We start from the raw sequence: 22183 nt of genomic DNA, 5'->3' as shown, positions 1-22183 counted from the left end.
TTTCAAAGTCTGAACTGATGTAATTTCCAGTATTATTTATGAATAGTATTAGTAGAGAATCTATACAACATTAAGTCATTGGCCATGACTCCCTTCTGCTTGGTGCTGTCCAAAGCAAAGAGCACCTATAATTCAAACTTTCTCAAGAAGAATCTTACAGTTGTTCCAGAAAGTTAGTTTTGACAGCCTAAATTTGACTTATTATAATTTCATCTACATTATTTTGACCTCCCTTTCAGAAGCAGGACACCTGGGTTGAGGAAATGACTTAGTGTGATACCTTTTTTTTTTTTTTTTGGGGAGGTGGGTAGTGGGGTAGAGGAAAAGGTCTCCAGAAAGTCATACAGAATTATAACAAAAGAATCAGAAATCTGCACCAGAAGTTTAGGGGTAAACAAAGGGCTGCAAACCTTGTACACTGGTTCTTCTTCTATTTATTATTCTTACTTTTGTTGTAAGTAAAGCATCCTTTTGCCCACTCTTCCCCACCAAAATATAGAATACCTTCCAGGGTAATGTCATTAATATCTAAAGACGGAGATACATATTTACTGTGTAGTAAATATGAGAAATAAAACTTACAGGTAAAAAAATATTTTTTCTTGCATTGCAGTTCTCTGGATAGTTGCAAATAGTAACTAGATAGAAGACTAGGACATAGATGAAGGCAACATAAACTGTCTAAAAGGAATTCTTAATTTTGGTTCTTAGGTAATAAATTAGTAAAATAAAAGAATAATACAAAAATAATAAAACTAAAAGTAACACATTTTCTAAATCAGATCCTCAGCCAAGTACCAGTTCTAGAAGTTAAATTTCAACTTCTGGCTAAATGACAAGCATGAAATTATTATTACATAGAAATAAATCATTGCTAATGAAATGTAACTTCACTTATGAGATACAAACATGCAAAGTATTTCATATTTATTAGTGTTAGGCTTATTTTAAAAATATCAGGTGCAAGCGTTAAATGGTGAACGTCTGAATATACAAAATGTTTTGATAACTTGGAGTAAATGGAGAACTTCTAAATAGTTATAACTACAAAACTTAATAATGCTGTATTTTTAATTTAATCTGTAGTTAGTATAGTCACTAAAGGATTTCTGATTTGCGTGTATAGTAACATGAATTCTTCGATATCTTTCAGATCAGCCTCCCATTAGGGGAAGTCATTAAAATGCATAAAGGATTCTGTAGCCTACTAAAGAGCCTTTCAGAATAGTCCAAACACATTAATGTACTTTTAGCAACAGGAAAAAATAACGTACGTCATCATAGTTTCAGACCATCAGTTTTTATCTACGTGTACTTAGTTATTCACTGAAGGAGAGATGGTCTAGAGTAGAATAATGGACAGCTCAAATCCAAAGTTCCTCTCTACCAGAACGTTACATATTTTCTAGCTCCTTCCTCATGTAGATAAGCAAAAAAAAAAAAAAAAAATCCATGTAAAATGTAAATTAAGCAAGACCAGAATTCTATGTAGAGTCTCTTCTTCAGTGCTTGCATATGTTTTTCTTTTCTAAGTATGAAACAAATCTGAATTCAAAAAACAAAGAAAAGAATATTCTGAAAAACATTTTAGGTTGTAAGTTCTGTTGAAATTCTTGACACTTTCTCTGGTTAAACTGTGTCAGAACTATATGTGATTTCTTTCTTTTTCTCATAAGCTACATGAAATTTTAATGTGCAGTAAATATTAAAAACACATGCTAAGCTGTTCCAGTAAGACAAAAACTGCACTGAGAATACTTGACAAAAAAGGAAATGCTATTATCTGAATGCACGATTAATAAACATTTTAGGATATACAAGGAAATTGTAATTTTTACATGTCCAAAATAAAATAAATCTGAACAACCCTATGCGCTGCAGAGAAGCCACATGCTTCATGGAAAAACAAACAAAAAAAAAAATCTAGTTAATAAAGCAGTTAGTGAAATTGGTAAAAATCTCCATGACCCAAATATACTCATACAGAAATGCATGCTTGGGATAAGCCCTGATACCTTTAGTTCCTTAAGTCCCTGCATGTATCTCCCCTCTACATCGTGTATCTGGTCCTTAAGATCATAGATCTCCTGTAGGACATAGGAATGAACCATTGTATAAAAATAAGAGAAAATAGCTGAAAAATATGTGAACGAAAAGGAAATAAGCTTTGCATAGGTTTCATTTAAATGCAAAAAATTTCAAAACAAAATACAACTAACTCACAGAAACTGAAGATGACCTGCAAGCATATGAATTTTTTACTACGTTGTTATGCAACCACTATCTGAAAATCACTAGTATTAAAACAGGTCAGCCCCAATCCTTAAATTTATCCAGCTACTTAAAATTTCTTAAAAATAAGTTAATCAGTTCCACAACTTTACACGTGAATAATATAATATGAAATATTAAAGCATATAAACCTTCCTTCATAAAAGTGACAGGAGAGGGGTGTCGCATTTTGTTTTCCGTGGCAAATAAAGGCTCTCCCGCAAGCCATATTAATCATATTTCTCTTCCTCCCGCCACAGTTTTATTCCTAATCCTCAAATAATGCTATTTACCCTCAATTCAGTTAATGAGACATCGGGATCAACCAAACTGCTGGTATCCCCGCTTCCTCGTCTGGATGAGTTTCCGCTCAGGGGAGTTGCAGTTGCTGAATTTCGAGATGCCGGCTTAAAAGGAGAAAAAAAATTAACAATACCAGAAACTGTACCAGTGATATCTTCTGGGGTGGTTACCTCCCACCTTGAGATGTGTTTTTAAAATCAAATTAGCTGACAACAAAACAACACCAAATGCTCTGGATTTAAAATCATTTATAATTTTTTCCCTCACCTTAATCTGGAGTCATATACCATATATTTTAAGATGATTAATTTCCAAAATCCAGTTTACATTTTTGTAGATCAATCCATTTACTTACTATGATATACAATGTGTTTTGTAATGTGAAATTTACAAAAATATTTTGAAGTGTTGTAGCATTAAAGAGAAAATCTAGAGAAACTCATCAATTATCAATTTCAACTTTATTTAGTATTTTTTACTCAAATCTCTCTCACTAGCAGACAAAGTGCTGAAGCATACTCAAAAGATTCTATGCAATTCTAGTAACAGTGATCACTTTTCATAATGGGAGTAATACCCGCAGAAGCATCTGAAATCAGTTTTTATAGTTCTTCCTTAAAAAAAAAAAAAAAAAAAAATCAACCTTTCCTGCCAAGCAGGGCAAGTTTTATAAGAGAAATCATATTAGAAAAAGCTTTTCCCATAGGAAGAGATTAAGGAACTGAAAGAGGAATTGGAAAGATCTATCTAGAATCTAGCTACGTGACATTTTGCAATCACAGATTTTAAACTATTGGGGTACAAAACACTTCAGTAAAAGCCTACAGCATCCTAACACTGGGAAATCATTTAGAAATTGCTAATAACTGAAGGAAGCTGATTTTTAATCTTAAAAAAAAAAGAAAAACTTTACCCTTGTATAAATTTCCGAATACTGTTGTTTGTCACACTTTTCTTCCAGCTGTAAGACAAAAAAAAGTTACAATGATACATTTTGTGGATCTAATTCTGTGAATAAACACCCTCCTCTGTTTAACCAAATAAGAAGTAATTTATATAACTACAAAAAAGTTATAAACAATCTTTTAGAAAGCACTTCCCCCAAGCAGAAAAATTCAACTGCTGAACCAAAAATATTTTTTATTTTAACTGAATAATATTCTAATAATTCATGCTCACAAAACAAGCAAACAAACAAAGCCTTCAAAACTTTGGTAACTGTGATGTCAGCTGGAACTACAAATAACCTGTTATCTAACTAGACTTGCACAAGAAAAATCGGTTTAAATTTTAGTTACCAGGAAAAATGTCCAAATCACAACCCAATGTAACTATTTCATAAAGTGGACAGTATCATTAAAAAAAGGAAGATTAAATCAGATCATGATCAAAGAATACTAATTATTATTTACTTTCTATTAAATTGTTTGAGACTATATTGTACCTTACTGAAGCATCAGCAAGAACACACTGTACACACATAGGGTACCAAGTTTTGCCCTCAGTTATACAGATAATGAAGAAAGTCTGGCTCTGCCAGACATCCTGCCATTTTATTTCAGTCAATGTTGGTGTTGGTGCACGGAATGGAACAGGATCTAGCTTAGACTTAAAACTGGATGGCGACAGTCTAGCAACAGCATAAAAGTGGAAATAAAACAAAGTTACTTTCCAACATAGTAATAGTAGCTGTCCCTACATGCATTCCACTGTGGTTGAACAGCAAAATATATACTGCAGGCTAGAGATTTTGCTAGAAACATATATTTGTGCTGGGCATGCACACAACCATTCTTATGCACCCAGCCAAACATATGCAGGATGATGGAGGACCAAATCATCACTGCTTTTATACCAAATCTCCATATAACTATATCCCAGAAGAAAACAGAGGGGGAAAGACTATATAGAAGACACATAGAGGATTCATGAAAGAGGATATGTTACTGAATTCATGTGTTTGTCCTTTCAGTGATACCCTATAGGAGATTCCAAGGCAGTATACCAAGTAGATGAGCACTCAGAACCTAGTTGTTGCAGAACTGCAACAATGACTTTCCAAAGAGATGTGAAAAGCAAATGACTATATTAGAGGGTGATTCTTCAATCAATTATGAACAGAACCTCCTGTTGTTGCCCTGCATCTCTTAGTAAGACTGCCCTTAAGGGAAGCTACTGAGTTTACATGGGCCCTAGCTATATAAGTTTTAATATTCTCCAAAGTCAAAGTGTCATAGAAGGCAAAAGTGCCAGCTGCAAACACATGACTTACTTGAAGTGCCTATGTGGAAACTTCATTGCCTGCATTTTGTCAGCAAAAAAAGATGACAATTTAGGATATCACCTGAAAGATTTGGAGCAAATAAAAGGAGATTCTATCATCTACAGCAGGGGTTTTCAACCTTTTAAAATAAGTTTACCCCCAGTTGCCCCCTTTTTAATAAGTGTACGGGGGGGGGGGTAGGGAAGAGCAGCAGCGGTGGGGCATCTGTGCAGCCCTGCTCTCGCCCTGCCCCAGCCCTGTTCCTGTGAGGCAGCGGCACAGGGTGGTGGCAGCACTCCATCCCTGCCCACATCCACATACCCCCTGGGACCTTTCGAAGTACCCCCAGTTGACAACCCCTGATCTAGAGAATGAAAGACTCTCTTCCCCTTTAGCATAGAGGTGGTAAACCATGTTAGTCTGAAGTCAGTTAGAAGGTACAGGTACCTTAGAGAGACACTAATTCAGAGAGGCATGGGCTTTCACAGGAAACCACTTTATTTTGTCAAATGCTAGTCCTATTCAGAGTTTTGACTGATGCATTACTAAGATAATCAAGCACCTCTCTTGCTTATTTATGATTTATGTAATAAATCGTGGACATCTGACAACTTATATGGAACAACTATGAACAAACAAGGAATACTTTAAATTAAACACCATGAACCATTTTTCTATGCAAGGAAGTTCCCCAATCTAGCTCTGGCTTTACTGTTCTCATTGCAAGAGTTGAAATAGAGACTCCCTCTGGATACCGTCTTCTTGTGATTCCACTAATTGAGGCATATGCGATATTAATACGAACTAAAATTAAAATGTCATGCTTGCCAGAAACAGGCAAGATTGGAATCATGCTTGAAGACAATGAAGAATACAGTTGTCAGTTGTATGGAGTCTTGTATAGAAAATGGAAGATTATACAGAAGTCTGAGGATTCCCTTTGAAGCTGATCTAACAAGGGTGATGAGGTCTTGAATCTTCCCTGGATTATAGGATCAATAAAATTGTTCCAATGCACAAGATAATCAAAACTGATGTCAAAATGGACTTTTCTTTACCACGAGAGCAATCAAATTGAGTAGATGCAAAAAGTGACTGAAGGATCCCTCTTATTAACCAAATGCCTAAATATGGAAATACTTATTTTGCATATGGACTGTAATCCTAATATCTTGGATTAACACTGTCTTAAAATAAACATCTTTCATACTGAGAACTGCAAAACAATATATTTGATCTAGCTGGAGGATAAAATCTGACCATTCTAAATCTGAAGTAAAGAACAGACCTGAGAGCCCTAAGGGTAAACAGAAAACAAACGTATTTATCATTACATGGGAGGGTACAGGTTTTATAGGATACACCTAGAGAGTCAGCTCCTACTTTAGGTAACCTCTCACAAAATCAGCCCTTGAACAAGGAAAGACAAAGATTGGAAGGCATCAGGAAACATATTGGATAAGACTGAAGCAGCTTATGGAAAGAATTCCAACCGCCCATTTGTCCATTAAGTCACGCTGTTAAAATGGCAGAGGCAGGCCCAAAAGACAGAGGAAGATGAGGTCTAGTTCTAGGTGGGTACCCAAGTATTCTGAGGCTGCCATCAATACAGATTAACAGCAGAGGCTGTACAGTCAGAAAGGAAAAAAGCAGCAGAGAAGTCCTTTGCAGTGGATGTGTAAAAAGTTGTGAGGTCTTCCTTCTTATTGGAAGTATACAAAATCACATAACAATGGAAAATGCACCAGAACCTTTCAGCAAATCAAAGAAGAAATCTATCTTCATGCTGCCTGGGATGCTGCCATCAAATAGTAAGTCTTGCATTGCTGCCTGCTTCAGAGGTCAGCAGCTCAAGAAAATGTCATATTACTACAACAAAAGCTTTAGAAAACAAAGCAGTGTCAATTTCGTCCAACACCATTTACAGAATGAACAATGCTTGCTTTTATTTACAATGGATATGAAATGATATTTGCAGCCTTGGAACAGTTTTTCACTGGATTAAGTTTGTTATAATTAAATCGTAAGTCCCTGTTTTGTTTTTTTGTTTTTAATTAAAAGCAGAAGGACATGGAAAAATAACTTTTCTGCCAGAGATGCAGTTATCTTGCATTTTTTAAAAGATGTGCAAATGTTGTTATTGCAAACTTATTGTGACAGTGGCCAATGACACAAGGGAATTAGGAAAGGAAACTAGCTTTTTTTTTTTCCACAGTCTATGAACTGCCCCCCGCAGGTTCCCTTTTCTTTTGCCACATCATCTTTCTTCAGTTAGTTAATTTTGAAAACTTAGTCTTGAAAAAAGATGATGTGGCAACTAATGAAGCTGAAGGAAGCCCTCCTGGAAGCAGCTGCATATTCTGGGGTCTATGGATCCAAGATAAAATGTAGGCTTCAGACAGACTCATAAGGAACATTTTGAGGTTAATTTCCCTAGATTTTTTGGCTCTCACCATACATTTTTGGGGGATGTACATCTTTTTAAGTATTAAAGGCAAATGCTGTAGCAGCCATTTAAAGGGACATACTATAGTTTTTAAAACCTGAGTGACATGGTAAAAACAGTTCTTTTGAGTGAAGATTAAAACTTGTTAGAAGCAGAAGGTAAAGACAAAAATGTATTTTGGTGGTGGTGGGGAGTGGGGGGGGGGGGGGGGAGGGAGAGGCGGAGAGGCAGGGAACTCTTCCCTCTCCCCAAAGTAAAAACTAAGAACACAATTAAAGGAGAAGCTAAGATAAATGCTAATGCTGGCATTTCATTCAGTGACAGTTGATCTTGCACTGCTCTGACCCTTATGATACTGCATGAGAGTGGTGAATGGGCAAAGCACAGACTCGATGGACACTCCTGGATGAACATCTCTAGTCTTTGATGCATGTATACCGAACAGTTGAATGCACATAGTGACAACTTCTTCGGTTCATTTTTGTTACTAGAACAAGCAGTTACTACCCTAACAAAACTCAAGATTTGTGGACCAAGAGGGTGGCACTTCTATATACTGTATTTTCTTACATACCACCTGTTCCCCCAGTCAAGACAAACACCTTATTTTTGGAAGGGAGAAGGCAGGGTGTGCAGGCAGTGGATCGCGACTCTGCCCCGGCTCCAGAACACACTGTCACCACTGCAAGATCCCAGGCCTGGAGCAGCTCCCTGCCCAGCCGCATGCCCTGCCGGTGCTGCTCTCCATGGAAAACCCAGGCCCGCTCTATCACAACCCCACCCCTCCTGGGGTCTTCATGGAAACTAGCAGCAGCAATGTGGGCAGGGGCTGTTGGGAATTGGAGTCTGGCTGCCAGCTGGATCCACCATTATGTCCACCCCAGCCTAAGAGAGTTAGAGGTTGTGCCATACCATCAAACTCTTTTCTTAACCCTTTTAAAATAAATCTAGCATGCCAAGAAACAGTTATTTTTATTGGATTAGTATTTGACAATTTTCTTACAAAAATGTGAAATTTACAAAAACAGCAACAAAATTCTTGCTATTAGGTACATGTCATTAATCATTTTTAAAGGCAGGCTTCTTTCAATTACAGAATTAACATCTATGTTCAAATGTGTCATTCATAGGACAGATTTACACAGAAACATGCATTACACTCACGCTATTTAGAGCTGGAATAATTACATCATCCACATCAGAGACAATACTTCCCCTACGGTTGGAACGACTAAAATAATCAGCTGCAGTTTCACTTTGATCAGAAAAATCAGATGACTTCAAAGCCAGATACAGAAGGGAAGCAAGAACAAAGTACAGAATGGAAAATATTAACTGAATGAACACAAAAAGAAACCCTTTCCAAGAGTAAGAGGCAGTTATATTTAAATATAAAGCATGAATGGACCCCACCCCCCCCAAAGCTACTGCAACTCTTTTGGCCTTTTAGCAATTTAATTATGATAACAATAATAAACAGTTTCCTCTTTTTACTGCTGTCAGTATTTTAAATATGCCTACTAAAGATTCTTCTCATCTAATTCTTTCCCTTTGATTAGTCAATACTTTGTATTTTTAAACTGCAAACAATGTACTTTTTATTCAGATTAATGCAAAACGTATATCTGATATATGTAAAATAGGTTTTGGCCCTAACACTGTACTAAGAGAAGTTGGTAATGCACAATCTGATACAGATTTTTCTTGTTCAAAGCAAGAAAGCATTACTACAGAAGGATAAGCTTTTGCTTCACAACTAAAGCCATCTTTAAACTGAAAAGCAGAAGTAGTGCCTGTCAAAGAAAAGTTATGTATTAAACCGAGATTTATTCAGTCACATTACAATGTTAAAACTGGTAATCCAAGTGTAATATTCATAGAAACTGATGTTAATAACAAGTATAGGGTTTAATAAGCAAGTGTATGTTTATTAATACAACATTCCTTGATACTGATCATTTAATCTCAAAGTAAGTGGAAAACTTAAATACCTTCAGATAATTTTCATAATTTTTAAAAGTAACCATTAGTCCTCTTTTCCTGATAAACATTTCACTGATATAACCCACCCTGATTATTCTGCCTCAGTTACCTCTCTCCATTTTATATTTATGTCCGTTTTGTTTATGTCCCTGGGATCACCCCAATCTCAGCAAGGCATGAGAAACAGGTTAGAAGGAATGACTGTAGACTGAAAATCCATACTGCTCCTGCCCCCCCCCCAAATATTTCTAGCGGAGGAAATTTCACAGAAATTTTGTATTGCTAGAAATGAATTCTTGTTCACGGCCTGATAAAGCAGAAGGCTCAGAAACTTGAATATTATCTTTATTTCTCTCTTGTAGTAGTACCTGAAGGCCTGAATCAATGCCTAAATGTACATGTACAATGAAAAAAAATATGCTTCATGCCCAGGATCCTCAGCTCAGTTTCACACAGCCTAGGCCAAGTCTCCCATTTTTAAGCTTTTCCTTCGAACTCAGTCTTCACCCCTCCAGTCCTATTATCTGCGTTCGGGCTCCTCATCCAAGTCACAGCCTCCCCCACATCCTGGCCCTAAAAGATTATTATTTTGTGTTCAGTTCCTAACCCCAGCAGCATAGCCTAGGGCAACAATTGCAGTGAATGTCCTGCTCAACCATGGGACCTTGGAAAATTTAGCAACTATGTTTTCAAAGGATTTCTAGTACAACATGTGGCCCATGATTCCCACCCCCTCCTCCAGATGTGCTTTTTAACCCAGTGTGGCTGGTATTTCAGAGCAATCACAAAACGAGCATCCTAACACAAAAGCCACTCTGCGCCCCCCCACCCCCCATTGCTACATGAAAGTAACGGAGCTTCTCGGACAAATGGCTAAGGCAGATTTCTGAAATATAAAGCTTTGTCTGAAAAATGAGTAGTTGAGACAACTGAACAGAACCAAAGACAGAGCTTTATAATGCAAAGGCCTGACCACCTTCATAGGTTGCTTTACCAGCTCCACCTATATTTATAATCTCTTTATCAACAGATTACTTAAAGGACACAAAATTAATTTCCACATGGTAGATATAAGCATCTTTCTTATTCATTCGCATAATAAGATTTTTTGCATGCTACAGAACTCTACCCAAGTTGAGCAAGGAATTTAATGAATTCTAAAAATATGAAACTCAAACCAGTAGATGTACAAAAGTTATAGCCAGTGCTCTCTACTTCCCTTCTTTCATAAGCAAACCTTTGTAAGTGTGAAATTGCATGTGCTATTGTAAATAAAAACAAGCAAACAAAGTTAGAAGACCATAAATAGCATCGGACACTGGCATGCAACCCAGCTCACCACACTATCTCTCCGCCCTCGGCTCACATGATGAGAGGATGTGGTACTCTCTAGTTCATCATCTGTAAACTACAAGGATTAAAAATGCAAGTAATTAAAGCTGGTTCACTGCAATTTAACAAATGCCTATATTCAATAAGTACTTTTGTGATGTCAGTGAGTGGGAATAATTCTCTGTATAAATTCAATTTAAAGAAATGAGGTAACTATTAAATTCTAGCAGATAACAAGAACCGAAAATAACATAAAATGAAAACCATGCTGACATGAAGACAGACTTTCAGGCAGGCAGATAAAGGAAAGAGTACAAATTAGGTGGCAATATTACACACACACACACGCACGGTTTACCTATCAAAAAGGCCTCCTATGTGTTATGGGCTTCACCACAAGTTATCTTTGCAACAATCATAACGTGATACAAAGCAGATTATTTGTTTACTAGAGAATAGCCCATCAAGAATGATGGTGGGGATGGAACAGACTGGGTGGGGAGGAGGGGAGGGGTGAGGCCAGTGCCACACTGCCACCACCCCACACCGCTGCTGCCTCCAAGAAACAGACCTGGGGAGAGGGAGGGCAAGGCCAGTACTGGCCTGACCCACCCACTCTGTCCCCTCCATCCCTGTCATGGCCTTGTCTCTGCCACGTGGCCTTCTGTCCCTGCTGCTGGCCTCACCTCTCTGCTGTCATTCTCTCTCCCTGCTGCCCCTCGCCCCTGCCTCCATTATGGCAGCGCACCATCCCTGCTGTCATTTCTGACAGTCAATTCAACCCATATGCAGGACTGGCTGGAGCCACACCCTGCTGGGAGCCACGCCCCCCAAGAGCATTATGGGCAGACAGACAGACTTTATATATCCCTTTATATAGAGAGATTTTGTTCTAGCCAGTGTTCTCACATCAGTGGTGATTCACGAAGGGAAGGAATGCTTGCTCTCCAAGAGGTACAAATATTTATTTAGTTTATTCTGAACTAGAAATGTAGGCCTGGAAGCCTCTAGGACAACTGACAACACCAGAAGGGTCACAAAGTAAATGCAGAGTTACGAGAAGTACATTAGAGTATGAACAAAACTTCCCTTTTGTTCAATATTCACTTAAGCTTAAATTCTTCATTATAAATTCAGGTTAAGAGGCTCTTTGTTAAGGTTTCAGTAGTCCAACCCTTTCATCAAGGGACAATAAAGTAGAAAGATATCTAAGAAATTTCAAGTCTGATCTTCATTGCTCTTTTTTTGCCTTGGAATGTTAGTTAACAAAAACAAAGCCTTTACAAATTAAATTTTCTACAGATTATGAACCAACAAAAAGGGGAAGTATTCAGATGCTTACTGCCCAATACTTTTCAGGCTACTTTTAACTTTTGGAGCCTGTTTTGCCTGCAGTCCTCCACTCCCTAATCAACTAAACCGGCTTTTTTAAATCTGTCTAATAAATAAATAAGTTAAAGCTAAAATAAATAGAACAGTTTGATATTTACTGGAAATGCACAAAAGGCAGACACACAAATTGTCTAGATGCCATGAAATATTGATATCTCCTGTTTTTATTATGCCTATCCAAAACGCCATGCAAAACATTTTTCACAGTAGTTTAGAAAGGTTTTTTTTTCCTAAAATACATTTCACATTGCTGCAACTAAAAATTAGATTTAATTGTTAAAGTATTAACATTGAAAGAGATACTTAAAATATTTTTATTTAAAAATAATTCACTTTCCTCCTAATACCCCCTATTCTCCAAATAGATATTGCAACAAAACTATAATCCTGTGTATATGGACAACTACTGACAATGAAAGTGTGATACCAGCTGTTATATAACTACAATTACATTTATCTTCCAAGCAATGAACATTATTTCCCATGCACCTTATTATCTTAAAAGCTTGCTGCCCTCAATCATGGAAGAACTTGCTAGCATTAAAATATTTGGAGTTATTAATTATCAGGGATCTGGGTCTTCTGTTTGCTGCAGAAAAACGCGGATTTTCTCCTTCAACAGAGGAGAAAATCATGATTTTCCCCCTTTAAGAGAGAAAAAGGTGGGTAACAGTGGGTTCCCTTTGCAGACTGCCACAGTTGCAGCCTGAAAGGGGCTGCAGGGAACAGAAGGAGGGCAATGAAGCAGGGGGTGCCACATGCATGTAGGTGTACACATACACGTGGCAGCCAAAAAGTAGTGGAGAGCCAATTCTGCAGCTTCTGTGCAGAATTAAATCTTTTGGTGGGGGGGGCAGAGGAGCATACGGCATGTGTTGGGGGGGGGGAGCACAGGCAATGCGTTGGCGGGGGGGGCACATACCCCTTTGGATTTCCCAAAGAAGGCACGTGACCCCTGAGATTTCCTCACAACTCTGTGCCGCTGCCACTGATGCACTTCACTACAGTGGCACAGCACTCCCTCCAGCTCTGGGCACCGCCCGCTGGGCCATGGAGACAATCACTACCCAAAACTGGTCTGGTCTGACTGCAGCACTGAGCCCCACTGTGTGGGCACAGAAAACATGAGGACATGTGCCATCCTCATTGTGTTGCCCATGTCCCATTCCCCCCCACCCTGCCAGCTTCCCCACATACCCACTCCCTTCCTCACATACTGGGGGGACAGCAGGTCAGGAGTGAAGGGCACCAGCATGGGCAGAGACAGGGCACTAGCATATTAGGGCTGCTCAGCACCATAAAGCAGCAGGGTGGGGGGGGGGGGTAACAACCACAGCTGGACTCATATCCTGGTGTGCGAAGGGGGCAGGGAGAGCTCTTGTTTTCCATGATAAAAATCCCAAAATCAAATGCCAAAATGTATTGGTATTTAGAATTAATTTAATTTGGAAGGAGGCTTCCAAACTGCTTTAAAATTGTAACTATATCAATAAAGCATTGTGTTCAACTGATACCTATATCTCTCTATATCTATAGTGGCATTTCACTTTAATCATGGAAAAATGCGTATTTTGGTGGGTGGTTGTGGGGGCACGATTTGAGGGAGGGTGGGGCTGTTAATATCAGAGAATTTGTGATTTTTAAACAGAGAAAACCAGGATCCCTGTGATAAAGGACAGGGAGAATATTAGCAACAATTTGAGCTACAAAACATTCTCAAATGAAATGATTTTTTAAAAAGGTAACAAATACGCACACTGCATCTTCAAAGTCAAGGGCGGCCTCATTTTCATGCTAACCTACTTCAGATTATATGCAGCTCATCTAGCTGTAAAATATATAACACACCATTGACAAATACAGACTAACAAGTTTGAAGCTCCTTCAGGTCACATAGAGGTGTTACATTTCAACCAAAAAATTCATGGTTTGACAAGCACAGAATTGTTCACTCAATTTCTCTTGAGGGAAAAATGCCCTTTTTGGGAGAAGAGTTTCCAGCTCTCAACCTAGATCTCCCTTGTGACAGTTTCTCTTGCAAGAGTGAATGCTTATGCTCCCTTCCAGGATCAGACCAGGTGGAAACTAGAGCAGCAGGGCAGAGCCCTCACCTGCTCCCCCACCTGGGATCCTGGGTCCAATAAGGGGGATGGGGTTTCCTGCACAGCTCACTTTGCTCTGCTCCAAGCCACCAGGAGCCAAGTAAAAGAGACAGTTCCTTGCTCCCCACCTGCAGCTCAGAGCAGAGTCCCTAGTCTGAGGTGCAGGCAGGGGGCAGGGATTGCCAGGCTGCTTGGCTCCCTGCCACCAGAAGCCAAATGGAGCAAGCAACATCATGACACCCCTGCTTGCTCCTCAGACCACAGTCTCTGAGAAAAGAAAAGCAGTGGTAGAAAATTTCCACTGCTACATGGAACACCTGTTCACAGACACAGTTAGGTACAAGTGTCACTCCAATGATGTTAAGCCCTTGAACAGCAAAGAGCCTGCAGTACTGACACTGCACAGCCAGGGGGCCCAGCCCCTGTACACACATCTCAGCATGCTCTGTAGACTCCTTCAGTCTGCCTGCAGACAGATGGCAGCAGTGTACAGACTGTCTGGCTGATACAGGGTTCTCAGGGTCAGCCTGTCTCCCTGCAGCACAGTGTGGGATTGTGAAGGGGGTAAAGCAGCAGAATCCAGCAAGTGACAATGTCTCCTGTGGTGGGGAAGGAGGGATAGAACAAGGCAGGAGCAAAGCACTCTAGGATGCTGGAGGACTGGTTCAATGGATTTTCTCAGAAGAGAACGTGTACAGACATTCATTCTCCTAAGAGAAACAGAGTGTTTCAACCCTCATTGTTCCCAGGATATTTTTCTCCTGGAGAGGCTATTTTTTCTCTGAGAGGAAAATCCTGAGCATCTGTATTCTTATTGTTTCTCACTGGAGAGCAGCAACTTTTCCAAGAGAAACTGAACATCTGTATGTGGCCTCTCTCTCAATCTTTAATACTGATAGCCAGTGAGATGGGCCAGGTACTTTTCATCAGAGGCAGACAACCAAAACATGTCCCTGCTCTTTGTCTTGCGTCATGTACTCCACGCAGAGGTGGGAATGATTCTGACAGTTTCCTGGTCTTTCCTATGACATCAGTATAAAATGCATGATAAGTTTATGTCTTCACTTTAAATTTTTGGAATAGTCTCTTGTAATACTGACAGTATTTTACGTATAATTTTTTTACAAATTAAAAGAAAGATAAACATTCTTCAATTAAATCTTAGTTCTACACAGTTACTTCAAACTTCATTGCTTATATTAGAATTTTATATCTGATGTGCATTAATTTTTCTGAAGCAATAATGGAAATTTACAGCTCATGTGTTAGTCTAAAGAATAAATCTACATTGCAAACGCTCATCAAGATGACTGTGTATTAGAGTAACACAATTATACTGCAAACTTGCAAAATGAGATCTCACCACAGGACTACTTCGAGTTGAGCTTGCTCTTGAAGAGTAATAACTGTATTCAGATGGCTACAGACAAAGTTATTAAGAAAAAGTTTTTATAATTATCAACTACATATTTTCATAAAGCAAGTTTTAAAAAAGAAAACAAGAAATCCATTTAGACTTACAGTACGAGAACTATATGAGCTATATAATCCATCACCACATAATGATGCCTGGGAAACAGAGGGAATAGAATACTGTTTATATTTACAGTGTCAACAGTAATTAAAATGTTATCATTTCATGCACTGTAATGATTCTACTACACAATCACCTTTAACAAAATTATATTTTTCATGCATCTTTCTCTGAAGACTATACTTTTTGAAGGGAGGGACTAGGCAAATTTATATTTCCTTTACATATTATTTTCTCCTACCATTCAGGAAATTTTTTCTCTCCAAGTAGAAATCTCATAAATTTACCTAAATGTACCAGTCTATTTTTGGTGGAAAATTATCATCATCATCATCAATAATAATAATAATGGTAACACGGGGCCTAACTAATCAAACCTGATACTTGTTATAATTTATTTTTATTTCTCTAATCTTTCACTTCATTATTACATGTAGCAGGAACAAGTATAACATTTCAGGAAGAAGCAAGTGATATTTTTTCTTTGCTTGTTTGAATAAAACTACTTTCTTTACAGTTTTAAAGAAATTAATCATTTTTGTGGATACCTTTCTACCCACATTAGGTTATGTGAATTTCTTTTAAACTACTACTAAATCTAAATATGGAGTCTTGTTACTAGAAAACACTTCAAGGACATTTCTTGATTTCTGCAAGTCACTGCTTTTCTCGTGAAGATTTTTTCAATGAGGATTCATCAGATTTTCTAAGTCAGGGATACTGACTCTTGCCTGACAGTCTGTCTTTACCAAGTCCAACTTTAATGTGAAGCTAATGTTCTTTAACATAATCTTTATGGATAGGTATAAAATCCCTAAATATAAATGGATTCCACATGATAATACCTACATTTTGGTAATTGTTATTTCAAGGGAATCCATCAAAATTAAAATTCTTTAAGCACCAAGTATATACAGACATCTTACAAACCAAGTTCCAACACTGCCAGGAGCCAAACTTTTAAAGCAAACTCATCATTCAGAGGAGCATGTAACATGCATAAGACAAAAAAAAGTAATCCAAGACTGATTTTCATATTTAGGATTTTTACTCTTAGTTGTATTCCATTAAAATGACTACAAGCAAAACTTTTGGACACAATTATGGCTTTCCCTTATCTTCGATCATTTGAAATGCTAATATAGTCTAGAGAATATGGATGATCCATTGGAGGTAGAAGATTAGGAATAGGGAGGAAGGTGATGTCTAAGAAAATGATTTTAGTTTTATTAGGCCAATGTGCCTGCATTGTGCAGTTACAATCACTAATCTGTATTAACATAGCAATCAAGTCACCCTGTCTGTTTGTTTTGTACTTCTGGCTAGGTGAAGTCTGGAAGAGGTAAATGTGTAACCAAGATCAGCTTAAGATCCCATATAATGTATCTAGGCTAAGTGATTTATGGAAAGTGTTCATGACTGAAGCAATAGAAACAATAATTAAAAGATATTAAACAGAATTGTGGACCCAATGAAATGGTGATATAAAAGTCAAAAGTGAATGCTACCTTGTTGGAAAAGAATGGATTTTGTCTAAGTGCTACTTAAAAAACAAATAGCACCACACATTTTTGCTTGGATGACTAATTAAAATTTGGATAAAAGCAGCTTTGTTAAACAGAGCCACACATCCGTTTTACCATCTCCTGGAAATCCTCCAGCAAAACAAGGGCAGACCAGATTTTATAACTGTGATATATCCAAAAGGGGAGAAGGGGTGCACACACACATACACGCAAAAGAAAAGCCACCTGCCTTGTTTTCCTCTAATAAAGACAGAGCGGAGGGGAACAAGAGAGTGGGGTCAGGGGGAAATGACTAGTACAATTTGAAAAGATTTCTTTGGATTATATATTCTTGTACATTTACTATTATCTGGGCCATGCAAGTTTTATCTCAAAATATGGGAAAACTGCATATATGTTACTTTCCAGCAGCATATGAATGCAAAATTAAGGCAACCATGCAAATAGTGCTTACGAACCAAACTGGTACTTCTTATCAAACCAGTGTTTACAGTAGTAGATATCTACAGAGGAAAGTTTAATTTGTTTAATGAAACAAACCTAAAAACTACGAATACATCAAAAGTTATCCACACAATTATTTCACACTATACTAACCCTGTAACTCTTAGTAGTTGCCACAGGATCACTGTATAAAGAAGAGGACTGCAATGGAAAAAAAAAAAGAAATTCTTTTGGTTGCAGTACAATAGAAGTAAGAATTGTTTTATTTTTTTACAATGAAGTTCTAGGTGTTTACACACAGGTAAACAATTAGAATTTTAAATTAAATTTTTAAAGAAATCATAGCTCTCGAAAATGGCAGCCTAAAACACGATTGTTAAAAAAAAACTGCTATCATTTAAAAAAAAAAAAAAAAGTGACATAAAAGGGTTTAAAAAAGGACTAGATTAACTCAGAGAACACTGCACTTAATGGCTAGGGACAGGAATTCAAGAAGCCTGAGCCTGAATTGATTAAATCTTTGCAGGTTAGTCTAACCTGGCTAGGCTAAATCAGTTTTGTAACCGGACAGGCATCCCAGACATGCAGGCACATGTCTGCAGTGGCTCAGGGTAGAAGCTGGGGGCAAAAAAGCAGCCCTCCCTTCCCCAGGGCTGAGCTGAGGGGGCGTGGCCAGGCCCTGGCAGTACACTGTGATTAGGGAGAGGTCCACCCCGTTGATAACAGACCATTTATCAGCTTTGTTATCAGCATTTAACACCCCATCAAAAAACAAAGCCTCACGCATTACAAGCTCTTCTTAAACAGCATTTTTCCAAAGGAAGAACATTACCATCTGAGCTGTTGATTACCTCCAAAAAGCCCTAAGCAGACACTGTCCTATCTGCCTTACACAGCTTTAGCTAGCATACCACGTGCTGGCTACAGTTCGTGATGTGGGAGAGAGGAGGAAGGATCTCTGCTTAAGCAGCAGGGGCGGGGGGAAAGAGTGGGGCACGGGGAAGCCAGCAGACCCTGCTGTGCTTGCAAGTCTCTACTGAGCTCTGGCCAGGGAGCGGAGGGCAGGGGCCAGCCCTGCTCTGAAGCAGAGAGCCCAACCCAGCCCAGAGAGCATGTCAGGATGCTGAGAGACTCTGGTTTAGCTTAAACTAGCAAAGGGTCTGGGACAGACATTGCATAAACCGGTTTGACCCAAATCAGTTAAATCTGATACTACATTCAACCAGGTTTATTTCAAACCACTTCCAGCCATTTTGAAATTGGTTTATGTGCACTGAATATCTGTTCTGTTACAAGTTTAAACCAGTTTCTGATCACTTAAACTGGTTTATGTGTAATATCTGTCCTTAGCCAATGGAGCCCAAACCTGTGATAGAGCCCCCCATGCTACATACTGGGTGGTATATGTGGAAAAAACATGGATCATTTCAGAATCCTGTTTCTAAATAAGTGTCACATCTTGAGACATTTATCAGGTTTAAAGGACAAGTTAGTAATTTCTGTTTTTCAAGATGGGAGAAGGTTGGGGAAGAAAAAAGAAGCCACTCAAAAAATTCCTACTAATTTATATTTTATAATGTTAAGAAAAGACTGGGTCAAAAAAGACAACCTATTAAAAAATAACCAGGTTTTCAAGCCTAATGTTTCAAAGAGTTCATAAAAAACTAGTGCACATGTACCAAATTAGTTAAAGTGATATCTCTCCTTGCTGCAGTTCTCAAACAGACCAAGGACAGAAGGATGGAAAGCTAAGCAATTTTTGTTTCTTTTTGGTGAAGCATGTACAAGAAGCAAGACAAGGAAAGTTACTTTATAGACAAGAGTTTTTTAATCCAGTTTTTTAATCCATGCTTTTCACAGGCATGAAAATTCATTTTAATCATGAACTATATTGAAGGCCAAATGTTATACACCTAATATAATATATCTACTCAAAATTGTCAGTTGTTATTGCAAACATCAAATAGCATCTCACTATCAAAGCTACTGCAACATCCTGGGATTGCTGAAAATTATAAATTGAGAGTAATTACCTTCTTCTAGACTTCTTAAAATAGGATGCATAAGTTAAGAAGTAGATATTAAGTCTTAGGGGAAAAACATAATAATTTGTAAATTCTCTTTAAATCTGTCACTACACATGCAGGATGCACAGAAGCACTTCAGTGTTATTTATGCAACTTCTTAATGGAAGGCTGTATAGGAATGTTAACTAGACAAATGTTTACAATTGTACTAAATGTCAGTTTTTAATCATTCAGTAGCCTCCTAGAGGGGGTGTGGAATGGTGGAACAAGCTGAATAGGACAGGCTGAAACCAAACTACAGACAGACCCGAGTATGGTAGGAAGAAGCAGGTTTGCTATGTCTAAGGCTGCTATAATTTCTTTGATCATGGTAAAGTCCACTCTGTAAAAGAAAGAGAAAAAAGAAAAAAAAAGAATACATATACAAACAAAAACTCTGTCAGAAAATTGCCCAACCATTTCCACATGCATCAACAGACAGAACACTGTCCTACATTTCATTATGGAAAGGCCTCAAAATTGTTGCAATTTTCTGAAGAAAAGGCGGTATTAAAATCAGATTGACATTCTGTAAATATGTCAGCATTTGCTATGGTACTGTTTCTTTAAATGCCTCATACAGCCAAATATGGAAATATTGACTAGTTTGTTCCACTACAAAATTGATAAAGGACTTCAAAAACCTTGACATTATTACTTCAAAACTTATCAAAGCTGAATAACAATAAATAGGAATATTTACACTTCTTAGCTGAATCATTTTCCATTGGATAATCTGTAGAGGCAGAACATCAAAGCAGGATACATTTTAATGGATATTTATTTATTACATTATATGCCATCTTTTCCTGTCAAAGACTTGGGGCAACTTATAGAAGAGAGCAAAATAACTTGTAAAATAAGGAAATTAAATAGGTTACACCTATTTGCTGGATCAGAGGCTTACTGTGTATCCCAATGCTATACTTTGTGGAAGAACGAACAGACTTTCAGTATGATTACACAATTGGTTTTATAAAGTTATAGACTTTACTGTCCTCAATTAGGAAATTTCTCTTTCTATTCACACACATATATAGACAGGGAGACCAAAAAACCCGCTGTTCCTTTCTTCCAGTAGGATCAATAGAATTTCCCAAAGGAATAAGGATCAGCGCTGTATATATGTTTGAAGATTTCAGTTTTATTTATTTTGAAGACTAGTGTTGGGAATGGAAACAAAACCATGGATTTTTTCCTAAGATTATTGTTTTGAAATGTGGGAATAGCTATAGTGTCAAAAATAGGAAGACATTTCAGTAGAAATAATGAATGCTAAATGCACAGATTTCAGGCGGGATTCTTTCATAAAGGCACTCAACACTAAGCCTACCCCTTTCCCTCTAAATCAATTGGGTTATCAGGATCAAGCCCTTTTGAAAATGTGATCCTAAAAATAATTCAAAATTCCAGATTTCTTGTTTATGTCAAGCACATCTGGTTTTAACCACACACTTTACCTTTCACAACTGTATTCTGGAAATTATAATAATCCCCATATCTTTGGCAATGTATCGCTGGAATGGTATCACATGTTTATAACAAACTTAACCGGTTTATTTCTCAACCGAATTTAAAAAAAAAAAAAAAATCACTGGTGGAAGCAGGCAGTTTAGAAGAGCAAGCAGTAACAATTACTGTCTTGACAAAATAATGTAGAGGGAAGGGATGTTTATCCACGGAAGTCTCACTACTACAAATATTTCCAAAGACCAGTAAAGACTTCTCAATGGTTTACGATTTAAGTTCTACTCTGAGTTACATTTATATAATCCGCTGACATGAACAGAGTTGCATGCATATAATTCAGATGAGAATCTGACGCAAAAACTCAAATAAAATCAACCAGATATTACTGTACACAAAGACATGCATAGTCAATATCCTAAACATATACTAGAATAAGGACACTTGGTATATTAAATAAGTAATACATACTTGTATGTAATAAGTATAATAAATACAATACTTGCGTAATATAGATATATATTGCATTAAAGAACTAACCAAGAGATCTTTGTGGGAATAAGAATATTCCTTCTTTCTACCATGGGAGTCGCTGTAAGCATGAGTCTAAGAGTAAAAATTTAGAAAGTTACAAACAGAATTTTGAACATCACCAGAGTACATTCAAATTACGTATGCAAATTTTAGATACTCATGCATTGCTGAGAAGCAAAGCCATAGAAAATAGTGACCCACCTAGTAAGAGATATGGGATTTGGGCCAGACAAAGAAGCAAGAAACTGATATCAGTAAACTCCAAAAAAACAGAGTCACTATAATTTGGCTACAGTAGGGATCAGCAACTTACAGGCCATGGAGCCATTTGATCTGGCCCATGGATTTGGGACTTTGGCAGCCTGGGGTTTTGGCAGCTGCAGTAGGCACTTTCCCTGTGCTATCACCTGCCTGCCTCTAACCCAACTGGGTTACTTTGGCCTGCAGCTTAACAAGGCTGCTGACTGCTACACTACAGGAAAAATACAATAATAAAAAGTAGCAAAAGACAAAAACTCAA

At 37.8% G+C, this 22183-nt stretch overlaps 1 protein-coding gene across 10 annotated transcripts in view; it reads right to left on the bottom strand.

Moving 5' to 3' along the window:
• Positions 1 to 22183, bottom strand: part of LRRFIP2 (LRR binding FLII interacting protein 2) — a 90322-nt gene that overhangs the window by 26604 nt on the left and 41535 nt on the right. For 5 of the 10 annotated variants that reach the window (XM_059728694.1, XM_059728698.1, XM_059728696.1 and 2 more), the window contains 2 exons: positions 3488 to 3535; positions 2565 to 2678 (listed from right to left, as the gene is read on the bottom strand). In XM_059728694.1, the coding sequence (XP_059584677.1) occupies positions 2565 to 2678; positions 3488 to 3535 (162 nt within the window). Of the gene's footprint in view, positions 1 to 2015; positions 2088 to 2564; positions 2679 to 3487; positions 3536 to 8447; positions 8539 to 10585; positions 10675 to 15455; positions 15513 to 15613; positions 15662 to 17610; positions 17656 to 17749; positions 17798 to 19930; positions 20006 to 21669; positions 21736 to 22183 lie in introns of all 10 variants that reach the window. The other 5 variants (XM_059728695.1, XM_059728693.1, XM_059728697.1 and 2 more) reach the window with 2 other exon arrangements.

This window comes from Alligator mississippiensis, chromosome 5 (assembly GCF_030867095.1).
Source record: "Alligator mississippiensis isolate rAllMis1 chromosome 5, rAllMis1, whole genome shotgun sequence".
NCBI classification, from domain to species: Eukaryota; Metazoa; Chordata; order Crocodylia; family Alligatoridae; genus Alligator; species Alligator mississippiensis.
Note: the sequence above shows the minus strand (reverse complement) of the source record. Positions and strands in the feature narration are given on the sequence as shown.